This window comes from Dasypus novemcinctus, chromosome 26, assembly GCF_030445035.2.
Source record: "Dasypus novemcinctus isolate mDasNov1 chromosome 26, mDasNov1.1.hap2, whole genome shotgun sequence".
NCBI classification, from domain to species: Eukaryota; Metazoa; Chordata; class Mammalia; order Cingulata; family Dasypodidae; genus Dasypus; species Dasypus novemcinctus.
In genome coordinates, this window is record NC_080698.1 from 50,900,786 (window position 1) to 50,923,361 (window position 22,576).

The 22,576-nt window shown below is 42.2% G+C and overlaps 2 protein-coding genes across 8 annotated transcripts in view; one reads left to right on the plus strand and one right to left on the minus strand.

Moving 5' to 3' along the window:
- The window catches only part of MKRN2 (makorin ring finger protein 2), a 51,544-nt gene extending 49,741 nt beyond the window's left edge, over positions 1 to 1,803 (plus strand). For all 4 annotated transcript variants that reach the window (XM_004456122.4, XM_058288283.1, XM_071212229.1 and 1 more), the window contains one exon: positions 50 to 1,803. In XM_004456122.4, coding sequence (XP_004456179.1) covers positions 50 to 202 — 153 coding nt within the window. In that variant the 3' untranslated portion in view covers positions 203 to 1,803. The remainder of the gene's footprint in view (positions 1 to 49) is intronic.
- RAF1 (Raf-1 proto-oncogene, serine/threonine kinase) overlaps positions 1,698 to 22,576 on the minus strand; it is a 95,592-nt gene continuing 74,713 nt past the window's right edge. For all 4 annotated transcript variants that reach the window (XM_004456123.5, XM_012524309.3, XM_004456124.5 and 1 more), the window contains 10 exons: positions 19,967 to 19,994; positions 19,727 to 19,854; positions 19,139 to 19,256; positions 10,420 to 10,504; positions 9,689 to 9,865; positions 5,065 to 5,111; positions 3,757 to 3,875; positions 3,263 to 3,394; positions 2,977 to 3,111; positions 1,698 to 2,752 (listed from right to left, as the gene is read on the minus strand). In XM_004456123.5, coding sequence (XP_004456180.1) covers positions 2,609 to 2,752; positions 2,977 to 3,111; positions 3,263 to 3,394; positions 3,757 to 3,875; positions 5,065 to 5,111; positions 9,689 to 9,865; positions 10,420 to 10,504; positions 19,139 to 19,256; positions 19,727 to 19,854; positions 19,967 to 19,994 — 1,113 coding nt within the window. In that variant the 3' untranslated portion in view covers positions 1,698 to 2,608. The remainder of the gene's footprint in view (positions 2,753 to 2,976; positions 3,112 to 3,262; positions 3,395 to 3,756; positions 3,876 to 5,064; positions 5,112 to 9,688; positions 9,866 to 10,419; positions 10,505 to 19,138; positions 19,257 to 19,726; positions 19,855 to 19,966; positions 19,995 to 22,576) is intronic.

The following is a 22,576-nucleotide window of genomic DNA, read 5'->3' on the forward strand; positions in this document are numbered from 1 at the left end:
TTGCCTTGTGCAATAACCAGGCACGTTTGCTGGTTGGTTGTTTCTGCAGTTCTTTAATTCAGTGCGGCTCTGGGACTTCATCGAGAACCGAGAAAGCCAGAACATCCCGAACACTGACGATGTTGACATGACAGAGCTTGGGGACCTCTTCATGCACCTTTCTGGAGTGGAGTCAGCAGAGTCCTCAAGCGTCGGTCAATGATCGCCCCTCATCTTGGGCTCCGCAGGCCGAGTCTTTATCCTGAGCTGGGGTGTGCAGAGCTTCCTCGTACCGCAGCACTAGGTGGCGTGTCGCTTGCATTTGAGTGGGGTTGTACTCAACCTTGGTCTGATCCACTCCATTATTACAGCCATGGGACAGTGAAGGATATAAAATAATCTAACAAGTTTATGGAATTGCTGTTTTTAGAGTTGATATCTTAGTTGCACTTCCAGCTATCTATTCAGGCTGTGTTCTGATGGATGGCTTTTAAACAAGTCTGGTGCCTGTGCTTCTTGATCTTTCTCTCCCCAGAAACTGTAAACTTGCAGCTGTCCCCAAAGCAGCAGATTCATTTCTTTTACCAAAGGATTCTTTAACCTATGAAAGGATTAATTCCTCTGTAGGTAGTGCATTACCTTAAGTGTATTTAAATATTGTGTGGTCAAAAATGTTACTTATACAGAGCTTTTCAAAAAACAAATTGCATGTGAAGTGGGCATTGCACACCTGTAGTATGATGCTTTCTTTCAGACTCTTAGTGTCATTTTTCTGAGTTCTCTGAAGTGTTCAAAATCAGTTGCTTTTTCTTTTAGGGAAAAGCCTTTCCAGTTTCTGTGATGCTAGAAGTAGTATTTTGACGAACCTGGGAAATGAAAGAGGTAGTGTTGGAAAGAAGAGCAGCAGTCTTGTCCAGTAAACAAAAGCTAAAGTAGAAATGTTTCTCCCACAGGGAGACTCTTGAATAAAAGAAAATAGCAGGTGATGAGTAAATGCACAGGCCTCCTTTCTGGTTGGTGTGGGGCCTGGACCTAAAGACTCCTTGCACCTGTCCCTCCAGGAAAAACAAGACCCCCCAGCTCTAACCTGGAGGCTTTTTTTTGGGTTCAGGCCTATGAGGGCCCAGTATACATGTGCTCTTATGTAACATGTGGTTAATAAGCCATGTAGTCTTACCTATAACGCCTGGCTTTGTTTGAAATTTAATAAAAATTTAATTGAACCTAAGAAAATTTCTTGTTCTGTACTCACCAGAGGTCCTGAAAAAGAACTGAGCACAAGTCTTCTGCTATCGTGATTTTAATTGAACGATGTGCATAATAATCTTGTGAATCAGAATGAACTTGCCTCCAAGTCTGAATTTATGTATTTTTGTAAAAGCTCTAGATACCAAATATTTTATAGAATGCATTACTTTGTGTTGGTAGGAAAAGGTCTTCTAGTTTAACCCTTAAACCTTTACGTTTAGAATGTTCTTTGCTTAGTTTTTATAAATGGTTAATATTTTATAAATGGTAAAGGGTTACAAAGAACATAGAGGCTGAATTAAATTCATTCTCAGCCTAGCTCCAGGCCCACTTCTGGCTTCTTGTGTTCTTCTGCTAGTCTGTGTCCTGCACTTTAAGGAGGTAAGCACGTGGCGAGTTCTAGTTGTGAGCTCAGTGGTCCTAACCTATGACACTTTGTTTCTTTAAAAAGAGGTGCCAGCCATGAAACCTAACTTTAATTTATTTTATTAAAATAACATAATTGCAGAACCATAGGATAACTGTATTTTGTCAGGCACAATAAAAACAAAATTAAAACCCAAATCATCAAGAAAACCTGTATTTTTGGCTTCCTTGCATATACATGATGTGACTAAAGAGACAAGGCTGGCTCTGTGGCCCCACCCCATAGGGGCAGCTCCTGGAAGACTAAATTCAGCATGATGGAGGACTGCTCCCTGAGAGGAGGGTGGAGGCTAGGAGGGGCAGACCCAACGCCTTATCTGAAAAAGCCATCCCAACGCACTGGAGACCTCACAGGCTACATGAAGGAAGGAAGCATCCAAGTTCCATAGTACCAAGGCAGGCTCCTTCAGGAGGCCGGGGTCTCACCAGTCCTGGGCTGTTTGGTGCATTATGTGCAAAACTACCTGTTTGGCGCCCAACTATTATCGTTGAAGAAGAGTCCTTCCTGTATCATATTCCTTATAGGAGCTTATTTCCAAAATCCATACATTCCCCAACATCAGGGCTGGATTATCTGCTATCTTTACTTCCCCTTCCAAGTGTTGTTTGTTTTTCTCCCCTTAAAAATACTCATTTAGCCAGGGCTCCAGGTGACGTATTGCCATCTGCCATCTGCATCCACTTTCATGTCTGGAGAAGGCTTGGCTCATGAGCACAGAGGGAAAGGGGAGGGAGCAGGACAAACCAGCATTGTGAATGGAATCCTTCTCCCAGGGCCAGAAAGGGTAGAAAAGAAGGCAACATGAAGTTAAGGCCCTGTGAATAGTCTAGGAGGTCCTTAGCAGCAGCTTCTCTGACAACAAACTCTTCATCCCATAGGAAGGGAGCAGAAAAGTGATGCCTGCTGACTCTCCTTTCCCCACCCTGGTGGCCTGAGTACAGGTGCAAAGTCCATCTAGAAGACAGGCAGTCTAGGGGATGTTGTCAACGTGCAGGCATTGATGTCCTCGGTGTGGGCTGCCCGATGCAGGGATGGCTCAGAAGCACTCCGATTGATTTTCGGTAGAGAGTGTTGGAGCAGCTCGATGGAAGACAGAATCTGAAACAATGACAAAGTGGTCTGATTCCCTGGGGCTTAGGATTTCCTCAGCAGCAGCTTTAAACCGAGGGTCCAAAAACACAAGCTGTATCTCCCACACACCCCTACAAAATACTGTGGACAGCACTAGTCCCCTCCCTGTAAAAGAAAGAAAAACATGCCACCTTATCTCTATCATTAAGAACTGCTTGAATTCAGTTCCCGCACCCTGAGCTAAGTCTTACCTGGGGAAAAAGAGGCCTTTCTTCCTTAACTTTCTTCACACAGTCGGCTACAAGCCTCTTCATGGCTTTGGGGCAGTTTTTGTATAGTTTACTGAGATCTGGGGAGGCATAACCTCGGCCCACCATGAAGATGATCTAAGGGAAAGAAAATGGCTGAGGGGATGGATAGGTGAAGACACCAGTGAAAAGCAACAATTCTTTCAAACCCTTTCTCAGACTGGTAGGTGGCACAGGGGCTTTTACAACCAATTAGGCCCGCCTGAAGCAGCCGCCCCCTCAGACTTACCTGATCCCGGTTGTTGATGTGTGAATACGGAAGCTCCCCTGTCATCAGCTCATATAATACAATGCCATAGGAATACACGTCAGACTGGAAGCTGAATGGGTTATTGTCCTGCATTCGGATCACCTCTGGGGCCTATAGGGACAAAGTGTGTTCAAAATCATCTGGGCCCCACAGACACCTGAGAACCGGGCTGTTTTTCTATTAGTTATGAGAGAATCCATTTCTCTGTCCCTATATAGTTCCCCTGTATAGGCTCCAAATCTCAGGCTTTGGCTAAAAAGCCAGTTTAGGAATTCTAGTCTCTGACTGGGATCCAGCACTTCCAGTTACCCAGTTTGTGAACTCCCCTTCGTGCCATGCATTTGCCCCAGGCTGCCTGACAACATAGACTTTGGGGAAATGTACAGGAATGCCTTTAAATTTGTGTACACACTTCCAGGGCATTCCTTCCGCCCTGCATCTCCAGAATGCTCTGAAGAACCTGGATTCCTCACCATCCACAGGATGGAGCCAGTAGGTTGTTCAACCTGCTGAGAGCCACTCCAGCGCGACTTGACTGTGGCCAAACCAAAATCGCCAATTTTCACTGTCAGGCCTTCATGGAGAAATATATCTCAATGCTTGTTAAGGACTCTGGTTTCAAAAAATGGTCAAGTTAATTTTTAAAAACTGCCTGAAGTTCTTCACAACATAATCTTTTTACCTCCCATCTGCCCCAGCTTTCTCTGCAATGATTTACTAAGGTTTTTGAAGTTTTAAAAACTGCTCTTGAAATACCCTTTCTTCTGGCGAGAAAACAAGCCTCCCGCCCCCATTTGCTTCCCGCACTGAATAGAGATCCCTGGCTGCATCACACGCAATGTCATGGAGGTGCCTTAAACTCTAAGCAACAAAAGCTGACAAATTCATTCCTGCCTGTATTTTGCCTTCAAAGAACTAAAACACAAGCAGGTTACAAAACAGCTAATCCCTTACTGACTCCTTGCTGAATACTGTCAGTAAGAACTCTCACTAGAATAGTTACCACTTGGTGATTTCAAAATCAGAAGCAGTTACCCTCATTTCTAAGTAAAGAAGTTAGGCAGTTTAGCAGACTAGGGGCCAACTGATGCCCAGTGATTCACATCTTACAGCCAGTTGTACTGCTTTCATGGCTTTACATTTTGCTGCCAAAAACCCACTACTGAAAGATGTTCTGTGCCTCAGACATGGACCCAAAACGGGCCAGGTGCCATAATCCAACTCAAATCAACTATTACGTCTCTTGCAAGCCAAGAAAGCAAAATTAGGCTGTGATGCTATTCCCCTTTCAAAGGGAAAAGCATAGGGGGAAAGGATAACTTAAATTTTAAAATTTTTTAAATTTCATGCCTTAGGGCATAAAAAATATATTTATTCATTCTCCCTTCTACAAAAACATTAGGCCTTAGAAATGGAGGTGGGATTGTTTCCAACAATGAACTGTAAGGAAACCACTTATGGTGCATTCTGGAAGAGACCATTTTATGTAGTATTTTTTAAAATCTTGCAACATTTGCCTTGCAGCTAGCTACTTCTGAGCAGATACACATCTACAAACTATCATAGCACAAGTGGAAACAAACTGCTGAAGGCTACCAAGCCTAAACTGTACCACAGAATTTTGTTTTAAAACATCAATTTCTAGCTTTGTTTCTTCCTATCTTTTGCTGCTTCTCACAAAAAGCGTTACTCCAGCACCAAGAACCACTTTTGAAAACAGTCTCTCGTTTCCCTAAACTGAGATCTAAGGAGTCAAAAGAAACTCAACAACCAAAGGATACTGTTGGATTTCATGTCTCTGTGAATGATGTTCTTTGCATGCAAATAGCTGTGAAGGGAAAATAAATCTATTAAAAAGCAGCCTGAGGGACATGGGTAGAAAAGTGTTTAAAACTACCACTGAAAAAAAGTAAATGACCAGAAGGCCTTGCTCCTGACCTGAAGGTAAGGAGTGAGTATGATAACCCAAATAACAATGGACTATTATTTGATGATAAAAAGGAGTGAAGTTCTGATACATGCTACAGCATGGATGAACCTTGAAAATGTTAGCTAAGTAAAAGAAGCCAGACACAGAAGGACAAATATCGCGTGATTTCATTGGATGAAATGTCCAAAATAGGCACATCTGTAAGACAGAACTAGATTAGTGGTTTCCATGGGGCATGCAGAGGGGCAAATGGCAAATGACTGCTAATGGGTATGGGGTTTCTTCTTGGGGTAATGAAAATACCCCAATAATAGTGATTTTAAAAAGTAATTTTGACTATCTGTTAAAATGTGTAGAGGGGAAACGGACTTTGGCCCAGTGGTTAGGGCGTCCGTCTACCATATGGGAGGTCCGCGGTTCAAACCCCGGGCCTCCTTGACCCGTGTGGAGCTGGCCATGCGCAGTGCTGATGCGCGCAAGGAGTGCCGTGCCACGCAAGGGTGTCCCCCGCGTAGGGGAGCCCCACGCGCAAGGAGTGCGCCCGTGAGGAGAGCCGCCCAGCATGAAAAGAAAGTGCAGCCTGCCCAGGAATGGCGCCGCCCACACTTCCCGTGCCGCTGACGACAACAGAAGCGGACAAAGAAACAAGACGCAGCAAATAGACACCAAGAACAGACAACCAGGGGAGGGGGGGGAAATTAAATAAATAAATAAATCTTTTAAAAAAAAAAAAAATGTGTAGAGTGCAAATTCCCTATGAATTTTAAGAAAATATGACATTTTATTCAACCCTTGCAAGTACAGGTTTAACTTTGCTCCCAGGTCCCTGGGTTATAAGGAGTTCCCACTCCTGTATGGTAGGAGATTTCAGAAGAAAAGGTTGAGAAGCGTGGTCAAGCCAGGAAAGGAATACCCACTCCCCCACTCCACTGTCAATGAGCAATCTGTCAAGACACCCAGAAGGATATTTAATGGAGGAGCTAAGGATGACTTTTAAGACTTCTCTAAAAGGAAAGTAAGTTATCCAAAAAGTGACATCGAAAAGAAAGAAATTTTTAAAAATATACCAAAAAACCAAAATGTGACATCCGGTCAAACCCTCATGTGGAACAAAACACAACTTATTGATGGACCAAGCCTCAGACACCTGAGGCCTGCAAAGGACACTGCTGTGGCAGTCCAAGCTGAAGTTCCTACCTCCCCTCCCCATTATATCCTTGTATTTCTCATCAGAAACCCAAATCTGAGCCCCAAGGGGGGCCATCGCAGCTTGGGCAAGGAAGATAAATTTCTCTTTCCTAATAACTGATCCCCGAAAGGCAAAATGAACTGTGCAGGGCCCCACCCCAATCAAGGTGGCAGACTGACACACTTCAGACTGACACTCTCCGTCCCACAATGGATGCTTTGAACAGCCATCAAGAATCGACTGAAGGCGGTGGACTTCGCCCAGTAGTTAGGGCGTCCGACTACCACATGGGAGGTCCATGGTTCAAACCCCGGGCCTCCCTGACCCGTGTGGAGCTGGCCCATGTGCAGTGCTGATGCACGCAAGGAGTGCCCTGCCACACAGGGGTGTCCCCCACATAGGGGAGCCCCACGCGCAAGGAGTGTGCCCTGTAAGGAGAGCTGCCCAGCACGAAAGAAAGTGCAGCCTGCCCAGGAATGGTCCCGCACACACGGAGAACTGACACAACAAAAAGAAACACAGATTCCCGTGCTGCTGACAAGAACAGAAGTGGACAAAGACGATGCAGCAAATAGACATAGAAAACAGACAACTGGGGGGGGGCGCAATAAATAAATAAATCTTTAAAAAAGAACCGACTGAAACACCTTTGTCAAAGCTCCAGAAGACAGGCAAAGGACTTCAGTAACAAAGTGAGCACCAAATCAAGAGAAAGGCTACTTAAAAGGAGCAAGATCTCCTGGCACTTGGCTGGCTCCTCTCCCAATTCCTCACTGGCTGGAACCAGGCAGGCCTGTGTCAGCGCAGGTCCCTGGCTCCTGTAGGAGCAGAGTAACCCTCATGTACTTCCTGGGAGCATTTATGTCTGGCCCAATCTTTCTGGTGGTGCTCTGTGGGAGCCTGTAGAAGGAAGCTCACAGAACTTCTCTATGCTGTGGAAAAGCAGTCAAGTGGGGCTGCCTGGGGTAAGGAGAATTGCAGGCTTTATAACATACAGTACAGGGGCAGTGAGTAAAACAGTTTTCTAGGGAAGAGGGGAACTGGTATACAGGGTCACATGTACAAGTCAAGAAAACAATGGTAAAAAGAACCAGGGAGGCCCCAATGGCTCCAATGCTTTGACCTCAAGCTACTCTCTAAGCTCATTGTATAGACAAGCCCTGAAGGAAAGCACTAGTACAGCTCAAACTACAAAGACTGAAAGGTGTTTTTCTTTCTTTCTTTTTTTTTTCTTGGTCAGCTGCTGGCATTCAAGGAAAGCTCTGTCTTAACACTAGCTGGATATAAACTTAAGGAACAGATGCCTCAGAGTCTAAATTCCAAAGATAATACATTCAAATATCAAAATGTCCAGCTTTCAACAAAAGATTACAAAGCATATAAAGAAATACGAAGTGATGACCCAAGCAAAGGAGAAGATTAAAAACAACAGTAACCATCAGTGAAGAAGATCAGACCTCGGGCATTCCAGAAAAAAATTGTTCTAAATACGCTCAAACAGCCAAAGGAAAGCATGGACAAAGAATTAAAGGAAAACAGATAAACACAGAGAATTATCAAGAGAGAAATGGAAATTATGGAAAGGAACCAAAGCTGAAGACCACAGTAACAAAAATTACAAATACCCTAGAGGGGTTCAGCAGCAGACTGGAGCTGGCAGAAGAAATAATCAGTAAACTTGAAGATAAAACAACAGAAATCATTCAGTCTGAAGAGCAAAAAGAAGAATGAATGAAGAAAAGTGAACAGTGTCTGAGGAACCCATCAAGCATAGCATCAAGCATAGCATCAAGCATACCAATATATGCATTGTGGGAGTCCCAGGAGGAGAGAGAAAGGGGCAGAAGAAATATTCAAAGAAATAATGGCTGGAAACCTCCCAAATTTAACAAAAGACGTAAATATACACATCCAAGATGCTCAACAAACTCTCAAAGTAAATCCAAAACAGACCCATGTCATGGTATATTTTAGTTAAACTGCCAAATGCCAAAGATAAAGAGAATTCTAAAAGCTGCAAGAAAACAACATGCAAGGGGCCCTCAGTAAGATTAAATGCCAATTTCTCATCGGACCAGAGAAGCAAGAAGGCAGGGGGATGACATATTTAAAGTGGCCAAAGCAAAAAACTGCCAAACAAGAATTTATCCAGCAAAACTATCTTTCAAAAATGAGGCAGAGACATTCCCAGATAAACAAAAGCTGAGTGAGTCTGCTGCCACTAGATGAGCCCTTGAAGAGATGCTAAAAAGATTTCTGCATGGTGGAAAGACTAATAGACAAGATGAAATAAAGATCTCTTTTAAAACTCCACTTTTTATTTTCTACAGATCTAAAAGGCAAATGCATAAATAGAATGATAAATCAGTGGGTTTGGACTCATTACGTATAAGCATGTAGTCTGTGGCAAGAACCATATAAAGGTGGGGAAGCAGAGGGGTATAGGAACATTGTTTATACTATCGAAGTTAAACTAGTTCAATGCAAAGGAGAATGTTACAGATTTAGGATATTACATTTAAGCTCCATGGTAACTACCAAAAAAATACTGGAGATATGCAAGCTTACAGAGACAGAAATTAGAGTAAATTATTGCTAGGGGTGAGAGAATGGGGGAATGGCAAGTTAATGCAAAATGGGTATAGAGTTTTAGTAATGCAAAGTGCAAAGTGACAAGAGTACCATAACACAGGGAATGTGATTAATCCCACTGAATGGTATGCTTGGGAGTGGTAGATGGGAAAGTTTATGTTGTTCCCACAATTAAAAAACCAACAACAAAGAAACAATGACACTTAAAGGCAATACATGATTCTGGACAGGATCAAATAACAGAGGAGAGGAGGCTCAAGGACATTATTAGGGCATGTGAAAAAACTGAAAATATGTAATGTAAGCATTTTATCAATGTTAAATTTCTTGAACTTGATAACTACATATAAGGTGGATAATTAAGTGGATAGCCTTGTTTTGAGGAAATAAACATGGCAGTATTTAGTGTTCAAGGAACATGGTATACACAACCTATACTCAAGTATTTAGAAAATGAATTAACAGATAGCAAGACAGATGGATTGATGAATGGAGAGATATGGCAAATGTTAAAATTGGTGGATCTGAGTATCCAGGGAGTATTCTCTGTTTAAAAAAGGAAAAAACAAACAAAAACTGTGTACAAATATCACAGAAATCATTTTAGAGATCTGAAAGTTTTTCCTAACCTTAGCTCCAATTTAGGGACAAGACAGTTCAGGCCCAACAGAAAACCATCAGGCCATCTACTCACTCCATTCCCTGAGCTGTCTGCCGGGCAATGTCAATTAGCTGGAACATCTGAAACTTGGTCTCCTGGACATGCAGGTGTTTGTAGAGGCTGCTGCCCTCGCACCACTGGGTCACGATCGCCAGGTTGTCCTTTGTCATGTATCCCATGAAGAGCAGGATGTTCACGTGTCGTGTTTTGCTGGAGGAGGGGAGGAGGGAAGGAGAGAAAAGGCTCTGAACATTCTGTTGCCCCAGTACAGGAAGATGTACTGTACTTCCCCAGTGACACTGGATTTGCTGTTCTCTGGATGCAGTCATGCAATCTGGAGGTGACTGGCAAAGCCAACACATGAAACACTTGCTGACTCTGCTGGTGCTCTGAGCAAACTGAGGAGCCCATCATTGTTCTTTTCAGGGTGGCCTTGTTTATAAAGAGGACATTCTCTTTATTCAGAGTTCAGTTATGACCAGACTTAAAAGTAGTCAAAGAGGGTGTTCTCAAGAAAAGGGGCTCTTCTAAAGGTTTAATAGCCTCATAAACTGGAAGGAAACACCTCTAGTTTTACTCCTATGGGAAGAACTTCCAACAATAGGAACTCCCTTATGAACTGTTAACCTCAAGTCCCAGTCACAGAGTCCTCAAGACATCCTGAGGCCCCGCCATGCTGCCTAGAGCTTATCCTGTAGTTCTTGTACCACCACACCCCAGCTCTGCCACTCCACAGCGCTGGGACCGGCCAGCGGTCTACTCACCGCAGGACAGCCACCTCATTCCTGAAGGCCTGGAACTGCTCTGGTGTTGGGTCAACAACCTTTAAGATCTTTACTGCAACATCTCCTGCAAATGATTTTGTAGTCAGTGCAATCAGTTGGATGATCTTACTTTATTTTTCACATGCAACTTCTCATATACCTATAACACATGGAACAAATCTGCAAGCTTCTAAATAACTTTTAACAAGCTTGGTTTAAACCAGGAGTCTTAACTTTTTTTGTTCCACAGACTCCTATGCCAGCCAGATGCAAACCACGGACCCTGTACTAAATCTACACTATACGTGTTAGTTAATAAATATATCGTACTAACACCAACACGTCCCCACAAAAATAATGTTTTTTTAAATTTCAATTTAAGCTCACAGACCCTACGTGAAGAAACCCTGGTTTAAACTATTCCTATCAACTCTGACAACCTCTGCCTGTAAGCAGGAAAGCAGATCAGGATGTGAAGGCCTAGCAGATACTGAATCCCTGGTGTGAGGAAGCAGGCCATTTAGCAAGTGGCTAATGCCAAAGGCAGCATCCACACTTCAATCGGAGATGTCCCTCATAAAAATTTAAAGATACACTGAAATTAAGCGACTTGCCTTCAATACCATTAAAAAGTAAACCTAATAATGATGATTGCTTACTTTGTCCAGGCACTATGTGGGCGTCTATCGGCATTGTCTCCTTTAATTCTCAGGAGTGCCCTATGAGGTAGACAGTGTTATCCTCATTTTACAGACAAGCAGAAGTTTAGTTACTTCCCCAAGGCCATGCAGCTGGAGCCAGGACTAGAACCCTGCTGTGCCCCCAGTGCCTGCACTTCTAACTACAATACTGACACTGTCAATCACTATGAGTAAAACCAGCTTCTCTATATAACTTTAGAATCATCCAGGGATCAATTCCATTTCATATTTGCTAAGATTTAGAAATCATGTTTAAAAGTATTTTGATTATATCAATATTTTTATAATAGTAATTATAATAAATTACTTATACCCTATTAGGATCTCAAATTTTCAAGACAAATGCATTTACTAAACATAGCTTTCCAAGGAGCAAACAAATTAGGTGTCAATAGAACGGAACCTTGAAGATGACTTAGTTCCATCATCTATGTAATGAGCAAATGCCCCTGGTAGAACTCCTTTGCAGCCTCTTCTGCTGGAGCAGTCCTCATTTCTTTTAGGTAGCAATAACTGATGAGACAGTTCTTACAATATGTCCCAAACTGGCTCTCATTCAGTTCACCTGCACATGTATTTACCAAGAGTCCAGGGCTGTCTGTGAAGCTGCTGGCTATGGAGCTGCCTTCTGTGTAGGAAATCGACCTGGTAGAACCATATGGGACACACATGTACAACAGCCCTAACCTCAAGTTCCTTATGACTGAGTAGGAGGCCAAGAGTCTTCTGCGTAACTGCTCATTTTATTGGAGATTGAGCCAATATAGACGTGCTCTGGAGGATGAGATATGTGAGATGTCCCAAGAGGGGTGTGATGGCTTGAGGTTCTTTTGTGAATCCAAGAAAAGATAATTTCTTAAACTATTCCTATGGGCATGAGGCCCTTTGTGATTAGATCACCCTCTTGCTGGGTCTTATAATAAACTGAGTAAACAGAAAGGAAGCTCTGCCATTTTGACCTTGCCATGTGAGAGAGAGGACTCCAGGATCACCCACACAGAGCTGAGAGAGGAAGCCAGGAAAGAGACAAGCCATCTACCTGACTGCTCACAGTTGAGCTCTAAGAGATGGTGAGCCTAGAAGGGAAGGCAGGGACTGCCACAAAGACTGGCCACCATCTTGCCTCACCCTGTGGCAGGATACCAAGATTACCAGTAACCAAACTCAGTGAGAAAGCATCTCTGATGATGCTTTGATTTGGACATTTCACAGCCTCAGAACTATAATATTTTCCGCTAATAAAATTCCCATGATAAAAGTGAACACATTTCTGGTATTTTGCATTGGAAGTCCTGTGGCAAATTAAAACAAGGGGCTAGTGATTACCTTTCAGAAGGGATGTAGAAAGTTTTTTAGGGGGAAGGGAATGGGATATAAGCCAAGCAAAGGATTTTAGTAAATGGAAATCCAGACTGGGTATAACAGGAACAAAGACATGAGAAAGAAACATGAATTGTGTTTAGGAGTATGATTTGGGCACCTGTAGGATAGGAAGAGGGAGATCGCTTTGCTGCAATAGTCAAGGCAAGCAGCAGACCCAGTGTTGACAGTGGGAATAGAAAGGTGAGGATAGTGGCAAGAAACCCTATGAAGATGAACTTACCCAACATGGCAGTCAACTCAGTGGCAGGGCCAGGAAAGCAGCAATGCTGGTGGCCCAGGTTCCACCACTGGTCAGTGCCTTTAAAGGGGCAGGATGGAAGTGGAGGTGCAGGAGAAGGTTTGGGGAGATGCTGGATATGGTCCCTCAGGAGGGGTTGCTTCTCAGGACCTTTCTATTTTATGAGCTCAGTTTTGCAGTCCCTTTCCCTTTCCCACAGCTCTCCTCTGGGCATGCTCCAGCTGTCACTGAACTCATGCTTCAGCATCATCCAATTTGGATCCAATCAGTAATGCAACCTTGGAGTTCACAGGATTTGCTGGCAGCCAAAGCCTGCCGTGTCATCAGCTGAACATCCTTAGCATTTTTCACATATTCTAATCCTAACCCACATTTTCCATTTGTAGCTTCTACCTTTTGAAACACTGAATAGGACTTATTCCTGTTAAAAAAGTTCATCTTTTCTTTTTCTGTCATCACAGTCATATAGTCTTCTCATCTTTCTAAATCCTATTATCCAAATAGGTATTATCTATCTCCCACCCCAAGCCATCCACAATACCTGTGTCTTTATCCAAGTCACTGAAGGAAAGACTGAACAGGGTCAACTAAAGACAGAGCCCTATGGCACTCTCTTAGGGACTTACCTGCCATTCAGCTCACTTTTTAAAAAAAATTATTTTTACTGTTTTTAAAAAGATAAATCAGCTCACATTTAAGAGGCAAAATAACAGACTGTATGCAATTTTTTTTTAACTGAAATCCAAAAGCTACATTCTCTACTAAAGCATTCCCCTTATTGCCCAGGCAAGTGTTTTTGTTACAGATGAGCTGAGTATGGCTTTTTTCCAGTAAACTTTGTTGGTTTCTAGCAATAGTGGCTTCCCTTTTCAAGCAGGGCTCACAAAACTCTTTCATAACTGGCTCTCAGAATCTGTTTCAGGGTGGCGGACTTGGCCCAGTGGTTAGGGCGTCCGTCTACCACATGGGAGGTCCGCGGTTCAAACCCCGGGCCTCCTTGACCCGTGTGGAGCTGGCCCATGTGCAGTGCTGATGCGCACAAGGAGTGCCCTGCCACACAGGGGTGTCCCCCACGTAGGGGAGCCCCACGCGCAAGGAGTGCGCTCCATAAGGAGAGCCGCCCAGCACGAAAGAAAGTGCAGCCTGCCCAGGTATGGTGCCTCACACACGGAGAACTGACACAACAAGATGACGCAACAGAAAGAGAGATTCCTGTGCTGTTGACAACAACAGAAGCAGACAAAGAAGATGCAGCAAAAAGACACAGAGAACAGAAAACCGGGGTGGGGGGCAAGGGGAGAGAAATAAATAAATCTTAAAAAAAAAAAAAAAAAAGGTCTGTTTCAGGATCCATTGATCTCATATGTTGCATCTATCTTCCCATTTTCTGAAAATGCTTGTCCCTGGTCTTGTAGGACTTCTATCTTTAGGATTCCACAAAGTTGAACAATCTCATCTACAAGTTTTGAGTCAAGGACAGGCCTTGCCTTCTTTCACTCATTTATATTCTGCAGCTCTGCTGGGCCACAGTTCCCTCCCATCCCTATTTGTGAGCTCTTGGCACCCACACGTCCACTTTGTACCACAGGCCCCTCCAAGTAGGCCCAGCCCCACTCCATCCTTTTTATCTGTTTCACATGGGTACAGAGCCTTTTCTGAGTTTCTCTAAGTCTCTGTCTTTCCCTGCAGCTCTCACTGCTCAGACAGCCCTGACAAGTTCCCTTGGCTACAGCCATCCTATGTTCCCTTCGTGGCCTGTCCCTTGTTCCCTGGGTTTCTGAAGCCCTTTTCTTTTTCCATTTTACTTGTATCACATGCAATTTTAATGCCCAATTTTTGTTTCTGAAGGTCTTTCATCCCTCTTGAGCCATCTTCCTTTTGAAAGTCTTAGTCTACATTAATGTGTCTTCCTCAGTCTGGAGGACAAACCTGACCAGGCTCCTTTTCTGACTGTCACAAACTCCAGGAGCCTGGTCATTGTGTTTTACCAACAACTTTTCTTCCTTGCTGAGCAGAATCAGCAACAGCACTCCTTTCCACCATGTGTTCTATTACTACCTTCAGAGGGAAAAAACTTGAGGAGGAGGAGGGGGAATAGGCACAGACAATGACACAGATACAAATGGATAACTTTGCAAATACTCCAAGGATTGCCATGATGAGAAGGATTCAATCTGCCAAGATCAATGGGCAAACATTATATGAGAACATATTTCAACTCATATAAATAACTATTTTATACCAGTAGGGACTGCATGGAGCTAGAATGAGTTCTCAGACAGATAATGAGCTCCCCAGCATTCTGGTTTTTGGGCAAAGGCTAGCCAAACCTCCTCAAAGGCTCTTACAATCCAAGACTCCATTTTATCCACGATACCTAAAATCTTTACAGGGCTCTACACTCCTACACACACACCTCCAACCCCATCCCTTTAGTTCTCCTGATTGACTCCTATTTTTCTTCCCTTCATTCACTCTCTTGAAGCCATTCAGATTTCCTTGACTTCCCTGAACAGGCCCAGTGAGTGGTTGCTTCTTCCCCAGATATCTGCATCACCTTTGCCCCTCGATACAAGTGCTGCTTCTCAACTGACTCCTCCCTGACCAATCTACTAAGTGCTGATACCTGACCTGACACTCCATACTTTCCTGTTTTTCTTCTTTGCCCTTATAATATACTATATACTCTACTTTTCTTGTTTATTGCCCACCTTATAATATTAACTCCTAAAAGAGAATGAATTTTTAGCTATTTATTTAATGCTTCATTCCTAGCCCCTAGAATGCCTGATATTAGAAGAATGCTCAGGAAACAGTGAATGAAGAAATGAATAAATTCTAAAATGAAACTGTCAGCAAGGCAAATGGTAAACTGACAAACTGTTCTGCCTGAGGTTCTGGAGCAGAAGGTGGGGAAGCACTGACAGGAAATCCTGGGGACTTAGCTGCTGGTGGCACAGGTTGGGAATTAGATTCTGGTAGGAGAAGCCAGGACTTGGTGTCTGGCCTGAGGCCCTCCAGGTCCTGCCTGGCCCCAAGCTTACAGAACTAAGATTGGGCCCAAACTAAGGTTGTACTCCAGTCTGGTCTTTACTCCATGCAATAGGCATTTAGTAATACTGCTCATTGCTCCTCTCTATCTCCTTTCGAAGTTGTTTCAAAGGAGAGTATAAAATTATCAAATAATATCTGCTGTTTTTCTTTTGGAATTATCCAAACACCTTGTAGCTGGAAATCCTGCAACATTTAAAGGACGGGACTTAGTTACATTAGCAAGTGATATAAATGACAATGGTAATGGCCATTTTACAGAGGAAGGGAGCTCATGAACTACTTATTAGTCATCAAATCATAACTTCTTGCTTTCCCTTAATAGTCAATAAAGTTAGAGGCAATAGTTCAAACAAGTTAAAACATCTTCCTACAGGTTACCATGTTTTTAATCAGATATGAAGACATGAAGAAGGAAAAGCTATTAGCAAATTTAGATTTTTTTACCTTTTAAAATACCATTTTCCTGCTTTAGCCATTCATATTTTCTAAAATTTATCATACGCACTCCTGCTTTCTAAAATAGAGTAAAATGAATTCCATTCATCCTCTTCTTACTGACTCAGTCAAGGTCATAAATCTCAGTCACTGCCTTGGACTGTGATGGGATGGGGTGCTCCGGTGTGGGTTACAGCAGGCTAGTGACCCCATACTAACTAGCCCAAGGCCATTCCAGAGTTTGTGATCTGCTTGTGATGGGTTTTCAGTCTTCTTCCCCTACGTTGTCAGTGATTATTCCTGCTGCCATGAGTCCGACAGCCTCTGCTGTTATCTTCATCCCTTTTAATGTGTTATTTATAATTAGCAGAGGGTTGACAAACCAGCCCCAAACTTAAGTGTAAAAGGAAGCTTGGGCTTGAAGTCCTCTTCTCTAAGTAGAGTATGTGAACTATGGTTCATGGATCTGAGGCCTCTAGCTTGGCTACTCTGAACTTTGAACTTTTGGTTCATGGATCTGAGGCCTCTAGCTTGGCTACTTTGAACTTTGAACTTTTGGTTCATGGATCTGAGGCCTCTACCAAGGTTAAGGTTACTTTTCTGCTTACTTCCACGGCTGCTTGACTCAGTTTTATAAATCTTGAATCAAAAATTACCACTTCTTCATGCATATATGGCTTATTTTCTGAAAGGCCTGCTGCTCCATGCTCTGACTTGATATTCTCTAATTTAGAAAAAAACAGAAAACCCCACTAGAATCTTAAAAGCATGAGATGTGTTATCTATAGTCTAACAATATGCTTTATGAAGGTGATACTGTAATAAATACATCTATCATAGTATAAATGCTCACACCCTTGAGAAAACCAAGCTCATGAGCAGTATTGTGGCAAATACAATGCCTCAAAAAATTATGAGCTCCAGATTATGAACTCCTCAATCAAGATGAAAGTTCAATTTTGGCACAACTTATAAACTGCCTCTATTGGCTTTTAGCTGAGGCTTTAAACATGTGGTATTAAAAAACAAACAAACATAAAATGCTACTAACAGAAGCAATAAAAGCAGTATTAATTGTTCCACTGCCTACAATTACTAGCAGTCATGCTGCCTCAGATACAGGCACTGTTTCACAAAATGCTTATGCTTTCTTTCCTAAGGGATCCCTGAGCCATTTATGACATCTACTTGGAAAATATTCTATAAGAGCATCAAATTATTTCTTAGTGATCTAGGATGCAAGGCAGGCCAATTTTTTTTTTTTTTAAAGGGCCAGGGATTGAACCTGAGACCTTGGATGTGGGAAGCTGACGCTCAACCACTTAGCCCACATTAGCTGTTTGCTTGTTTTTTTTCTTTTTAGGAGGCATCAGGAACTCAACCTGGAACCTTCCCATGTGGGAAGCACAACCGCTTGAGCAACATCCGCTTCCTAGCAGGCCAATTTTTTTTTTTTTAAGATATATTATTATTTTTTCTCTTCCATTCCCTGTGCCCCCACTTGTCTGCTCTTTGTGTCCATTCTTTGTGTGTTCTTCTGTGTCCGCCTGTATTCTTGTCAGTGGCACCCGGAATCTGTGTCTCTTTTTGTTGCATCATCTTGCTGCGTCAGCTCTCCATGTATGCAGCGCTACTCCTGGGCAGGAAGCACTTTTTTCACGCTGAGTGGCTCTCCTCACTGGGCGCACTCCTTGCATGTGGCACTCTCCTTGCATGTGGCACTCTCCTACGTGGGGACACCCCTGCGTGGCAGGGCATTCCTTGCGCGCATCAGCACTGTGCATGGGCCAGCTGCACACGGGTCAAGGAGGCACTGGGTTTGAACCTCGGACCTCCCATGTGGTAAGCAGATGCCCTATCTGTTGGGCCAAATCCATTTCCCATCAATTTTTAAAAGAAAAAGAAACAGCCTACATGCACCTACACCCCTTAGAAGTTTTTATAATCTAAATAGAAGAGATGCCTTTTCAGGAACATGCTGCATTTTCAATAAAATACTTCCTATGTTTGCTAACACCCTAATGCCATTAAAAACCTGACAGAAATATTGAGTATGTTGCCAAAATGTGGAATGCTGCCAAAATACATGGCTCTAGCTACAGAAGTTAGAATAGGACCTTTCTTCCAAGTGACAAAGTGTATCCATTAACGGAACACTAGCACTACATATATTTAATAACAACTCTATGCATTCCCTGCTCCATGGGGATACCCACAACCAATTCCAGGGCAGAGCAGAGACCTACTTTGGGAGGTTCCTGGCTTTCCTGGGCCCAACTGTTTGACCATGGGCAAGTCAGTTTTTGTATGTGAATCTCTGAAGTCCTTTCCAGCTTTAGGTTTCTAGGATCCATGCTCTCCTCACAGCATCATACTTTTGTTTATTTCAGGAGCTTTGGCCCATGCCCACCACGTGCAGGCTGTATTTCATTCGTTTATAAAAAGAAGAGACTCTGACATTTGACCAGAAGGCATACAGCCCAGCACACTACAAGTATATAAGAACAAAGAGAATTTCCCAACTTGTCTCTGGACAGCCAACATCTCCTAGAAACTCATCAAGGACCTTCACGGACTCTCATCAGAGCCCCTGGTTTGCAGGCTGCCTGCGGAACCTGGACTTGTGCATCCCCAGGGTCATGTGAGAGACTCTTATAAAACCACATACTATTGACAGGTATCTCCTGCTGATTCTGTTACCCTAGAGAAGTGTAATACAACTGGGAACTTTAACAGACCAATTAAAACATTGTGAGTCTAAAAACAAAGCTGTTAAGTTTCACTAAGATATTAAGTTTAATAATTTTCAGAGGTAATCAAGTATCCACAGGGGAGTGCTACTATGCGCGTACTGAGTCTCATCCTCCTCCTCTCTCCCCTCTCTCTTCCAGGGAGGCCTGGAACCTACCGTGCCACTTGCCCTTATAAACAGTCCCAAATGAGCCTGACCCAATCCGGGTGGAGAGCATCACTTCACTGGCTTCTATTTCCCAGTAATAGCTTGAATCTCTCTGTCCACGAGGTCTCTGAAACAAGGAAAGATTATTAATATACTCCATGGAATGGTAAAGGTCTGTTTAATGAGGGAGGGCAAAGAAACGCTAGCCCCATTCACTCCCATATCTTTTATTTGTTTGTTTGTTTAAGGAGGTACCGGGGGTTGAACCTGGGACCTCATACATGGGACATAGGTGCTCAAATCACTGAGCTATACCTGTTTCCTCCCACATCTTTTATATTAGTAACCATAATTCCAAGTTTTGTCTTTTGAGAAAATACTTTCAACTCTAACCTGTGTCATTTTAATTGTGCCCCAGCTCAAAGCAAACTGGCAAGTGGTCCAACTCAGACCATGCTGAAACTGGCACAGACATTTATAATCTTCATTAAATGTACTTAAGAGTATTTTTCCTAGATAATTTTTAAAAAAATCTAATTTCCAGCTAGGAAATTAGCTCACTCTTAACCTGCAGGAGGTAACATTGGCCATACTCACAATTTTGTTTTTCTCCTGGGTCCCGGATGCTGGTGCCCTCTCTCTCTGTGCTGGCACAGGGGTTTTGGGCTGTGACCAGCCTGTTGGGCTCAGATTGTTGGGGCTGCTGGACAGGGCTGAAGGTGAGGCTTAATAGATAAAGACAAACAGAACCCACACATGGATAAGCCAACAGAAGATACAGAGCATAAAAAGAAAAAGCCCATTACTACCTGCTACATGACTGGAGGAGTTAAGTACCTGATTCGCTGTGACTTCGAATAGCATCCTGAAACAGAAAATGAAAGCTGGTCATCTTCATTAGAAAAGATTTTCTTTTGGGGAGAGGAAGGTGAGCAGGAGGATTTGTAGGAGCAAAGTGGATTATAAAACCTCTAAAATACAATGGGTCTTATTACATATTCTAATCAACTTTCCCATTGATTACATTCACCAAATGTCAGTGGCCAATATTTCCTAGTTTGTTTACATTAACTATTAGGAGTGCTGATATTAATGTTGATGTACAATGGAAACCTTACTCTTTCTCAGAAGAAAACATTGCACACACCAAACTCATACTCTTTTGAAGAAGGCTAACAAAGTTACTATCAGCTGGGAGCTTTCCAAAGATGGACTCTTATTCTGTTGAGGTTCAAAAATAAAAGTGGAATTATGTGGCAAGTTGCTCTTACTCCACTAGAAGTTCAGGGCACAGCAACCAAAAGTATGCCACTTACTTTATCCAAACCTAAAGCACGGCAATGTGGAAGGATCATAAATCTTCTAGTCCATAATCTACATTTTACATGAAAGAAAACACATTTAAAAAGGTAAAGAAACTTGGCCCGTGGTCACAAGCCAGTAGGTAGTAGAAGTAGAGCTAGGAACTATCATCTACACATCTCAGCCCAGAGCTCTTTGACCACAAAATTCTGCCACAATACCTTATGGGTAAGCTCTGAAATTTGTTACACTCTACTCACGTGAGAAGTCTTAGAATTTATCAGAAACTGTTCAAGGAACAGATTAAAACCCCAGTGGTTCTGAGACCTCAATCCTAATTTTTCAAATCCTTAGAGTAGAATTTATAATAGAATAATATAAAACCACTTGGTCCCATAGCCTTAAAAAAAGGTGTTTTTCTGGGAACGCCTACTCTCATAGTCTTTGTGTAACTACAGTAATGACATATTTTTTTAATACAACTATTACTGGAACGCTCTCACTCAGTGACATCTTCATAAGATAAAAAGATCAGAAACCATCTATGCCCCCTCTTTGGCAGCCCCGCCCAACTATCTTCAGAGTTTACCGATAAAGCCTGGTTCTGGGGTTCTCAAATGAGGTCAGTCTTCAGAATCACCTGAGGACGTGTTTCAGAATACATATTCCCAATACCTGCCCTCCTTCCCCACCTCCACCCCCTACATACACAATGAGACTGACTGAGCATGTCTGGGGAGGGAAGGGTGGGATGCCCAAGAATCTGATTTTTGGTTTTTTGTTTTTAAAACGAGGGAGGATAATTGGCAAGGTAGGCAAAACAATGGCCAAAAATAATCTGAATTTTAAAGCAATATTCAGCAACTATAGCCTCATTGTCCACCTAATCTATTCTTTGCTTTCAGTTTAAACATATCACAATTTTTATTTACCAGAATTATATTCCCTAATATGATTCTCATATACTAGGAATTTTTCCCCTTAATATCATAGCATTTTTCTTCCCTGTATCCATTATAGAATTCATATTTTATTCTGTGCTAATTTTTACAGTTGAGTTAATTTATCCTAGAAGGAATTTTCCTATTACCTTAGAATCTAAATATTAGGTAAACAGAACTACAAATAGTTTAAAGCAGAAATGTATACTTTAAAAATGCTGAATCATATGTGATTAAAAAAACAGGAATCAAAATTCTTCTGTTTCTAAAGTACGAGGAATTAAGACTAAACACTATAGTTGTACTAGTTGTTTTATATTAAAAATTAAAGAGTTTCTTTTTCTTTTTTTTTTTAAAGAGGTACCGATGATTGAACCCAGGACCTCATACATGGGAAGCAGGAGCTCAACCACTGAGCTACATCCACTCCCCAATGACAGTTGGTTTTTTCATTTATTTGTTTTTTGTTTTTTTAGGGGGTACCAGGGATCGAACCCAGGACCTCATATGTGGGAAGTAGACGTTCAACCACTTGAACTACATCAACTCTCCGATTTTCATTTTTAATATTTTAAGTATTAGAGTTCTTACATAGGAAGAAATCATAAAATATAAGAAAAGTAATATATATTATTTAATCATCAGGCTAATCCTAACGATAAAATAAAAATAATAAAAATCTGTAGCTTAAATATACATCACCTCCTCACAATCATCTTGTGATATTCAATACCCAGTTTAGATCCCATACGCAGAAACATTCAGAAGCCAACTTTTTTGTTAAGTCCCCGCCACCTCTAATTGGTAGGACAAGTATATTGAAAGTGATTTGAGGTCTGAATGAGATAAACCATGCCTGAGGTGGCAGATGTCCCTCAAGTTTTTTAAAGGAACAATTCATGATATAGACAGAGCACAGTTATTGCTTGATAAGCTTTAAAAAAATTTTTTTTCCCAGGCACATCAACCAAGCCAACATATTTTGTTTCTAAAGGAGGTATAAATAGAATATTGGTGCCATGAGCACCAACTAAACAAGTATACCATTTATTTTTTTGGTTGGAATAAAAACTTTTTAAACTGCTCTTGAAAATTTTACTTCACCTATCAGTGATACCACATCCAATCTTTTATTCCTGTATTAGAACTGTTAAATATATTCTATTGCAAAAAAAGAAAACACGGAAACCAGTCTAAAAAGAAA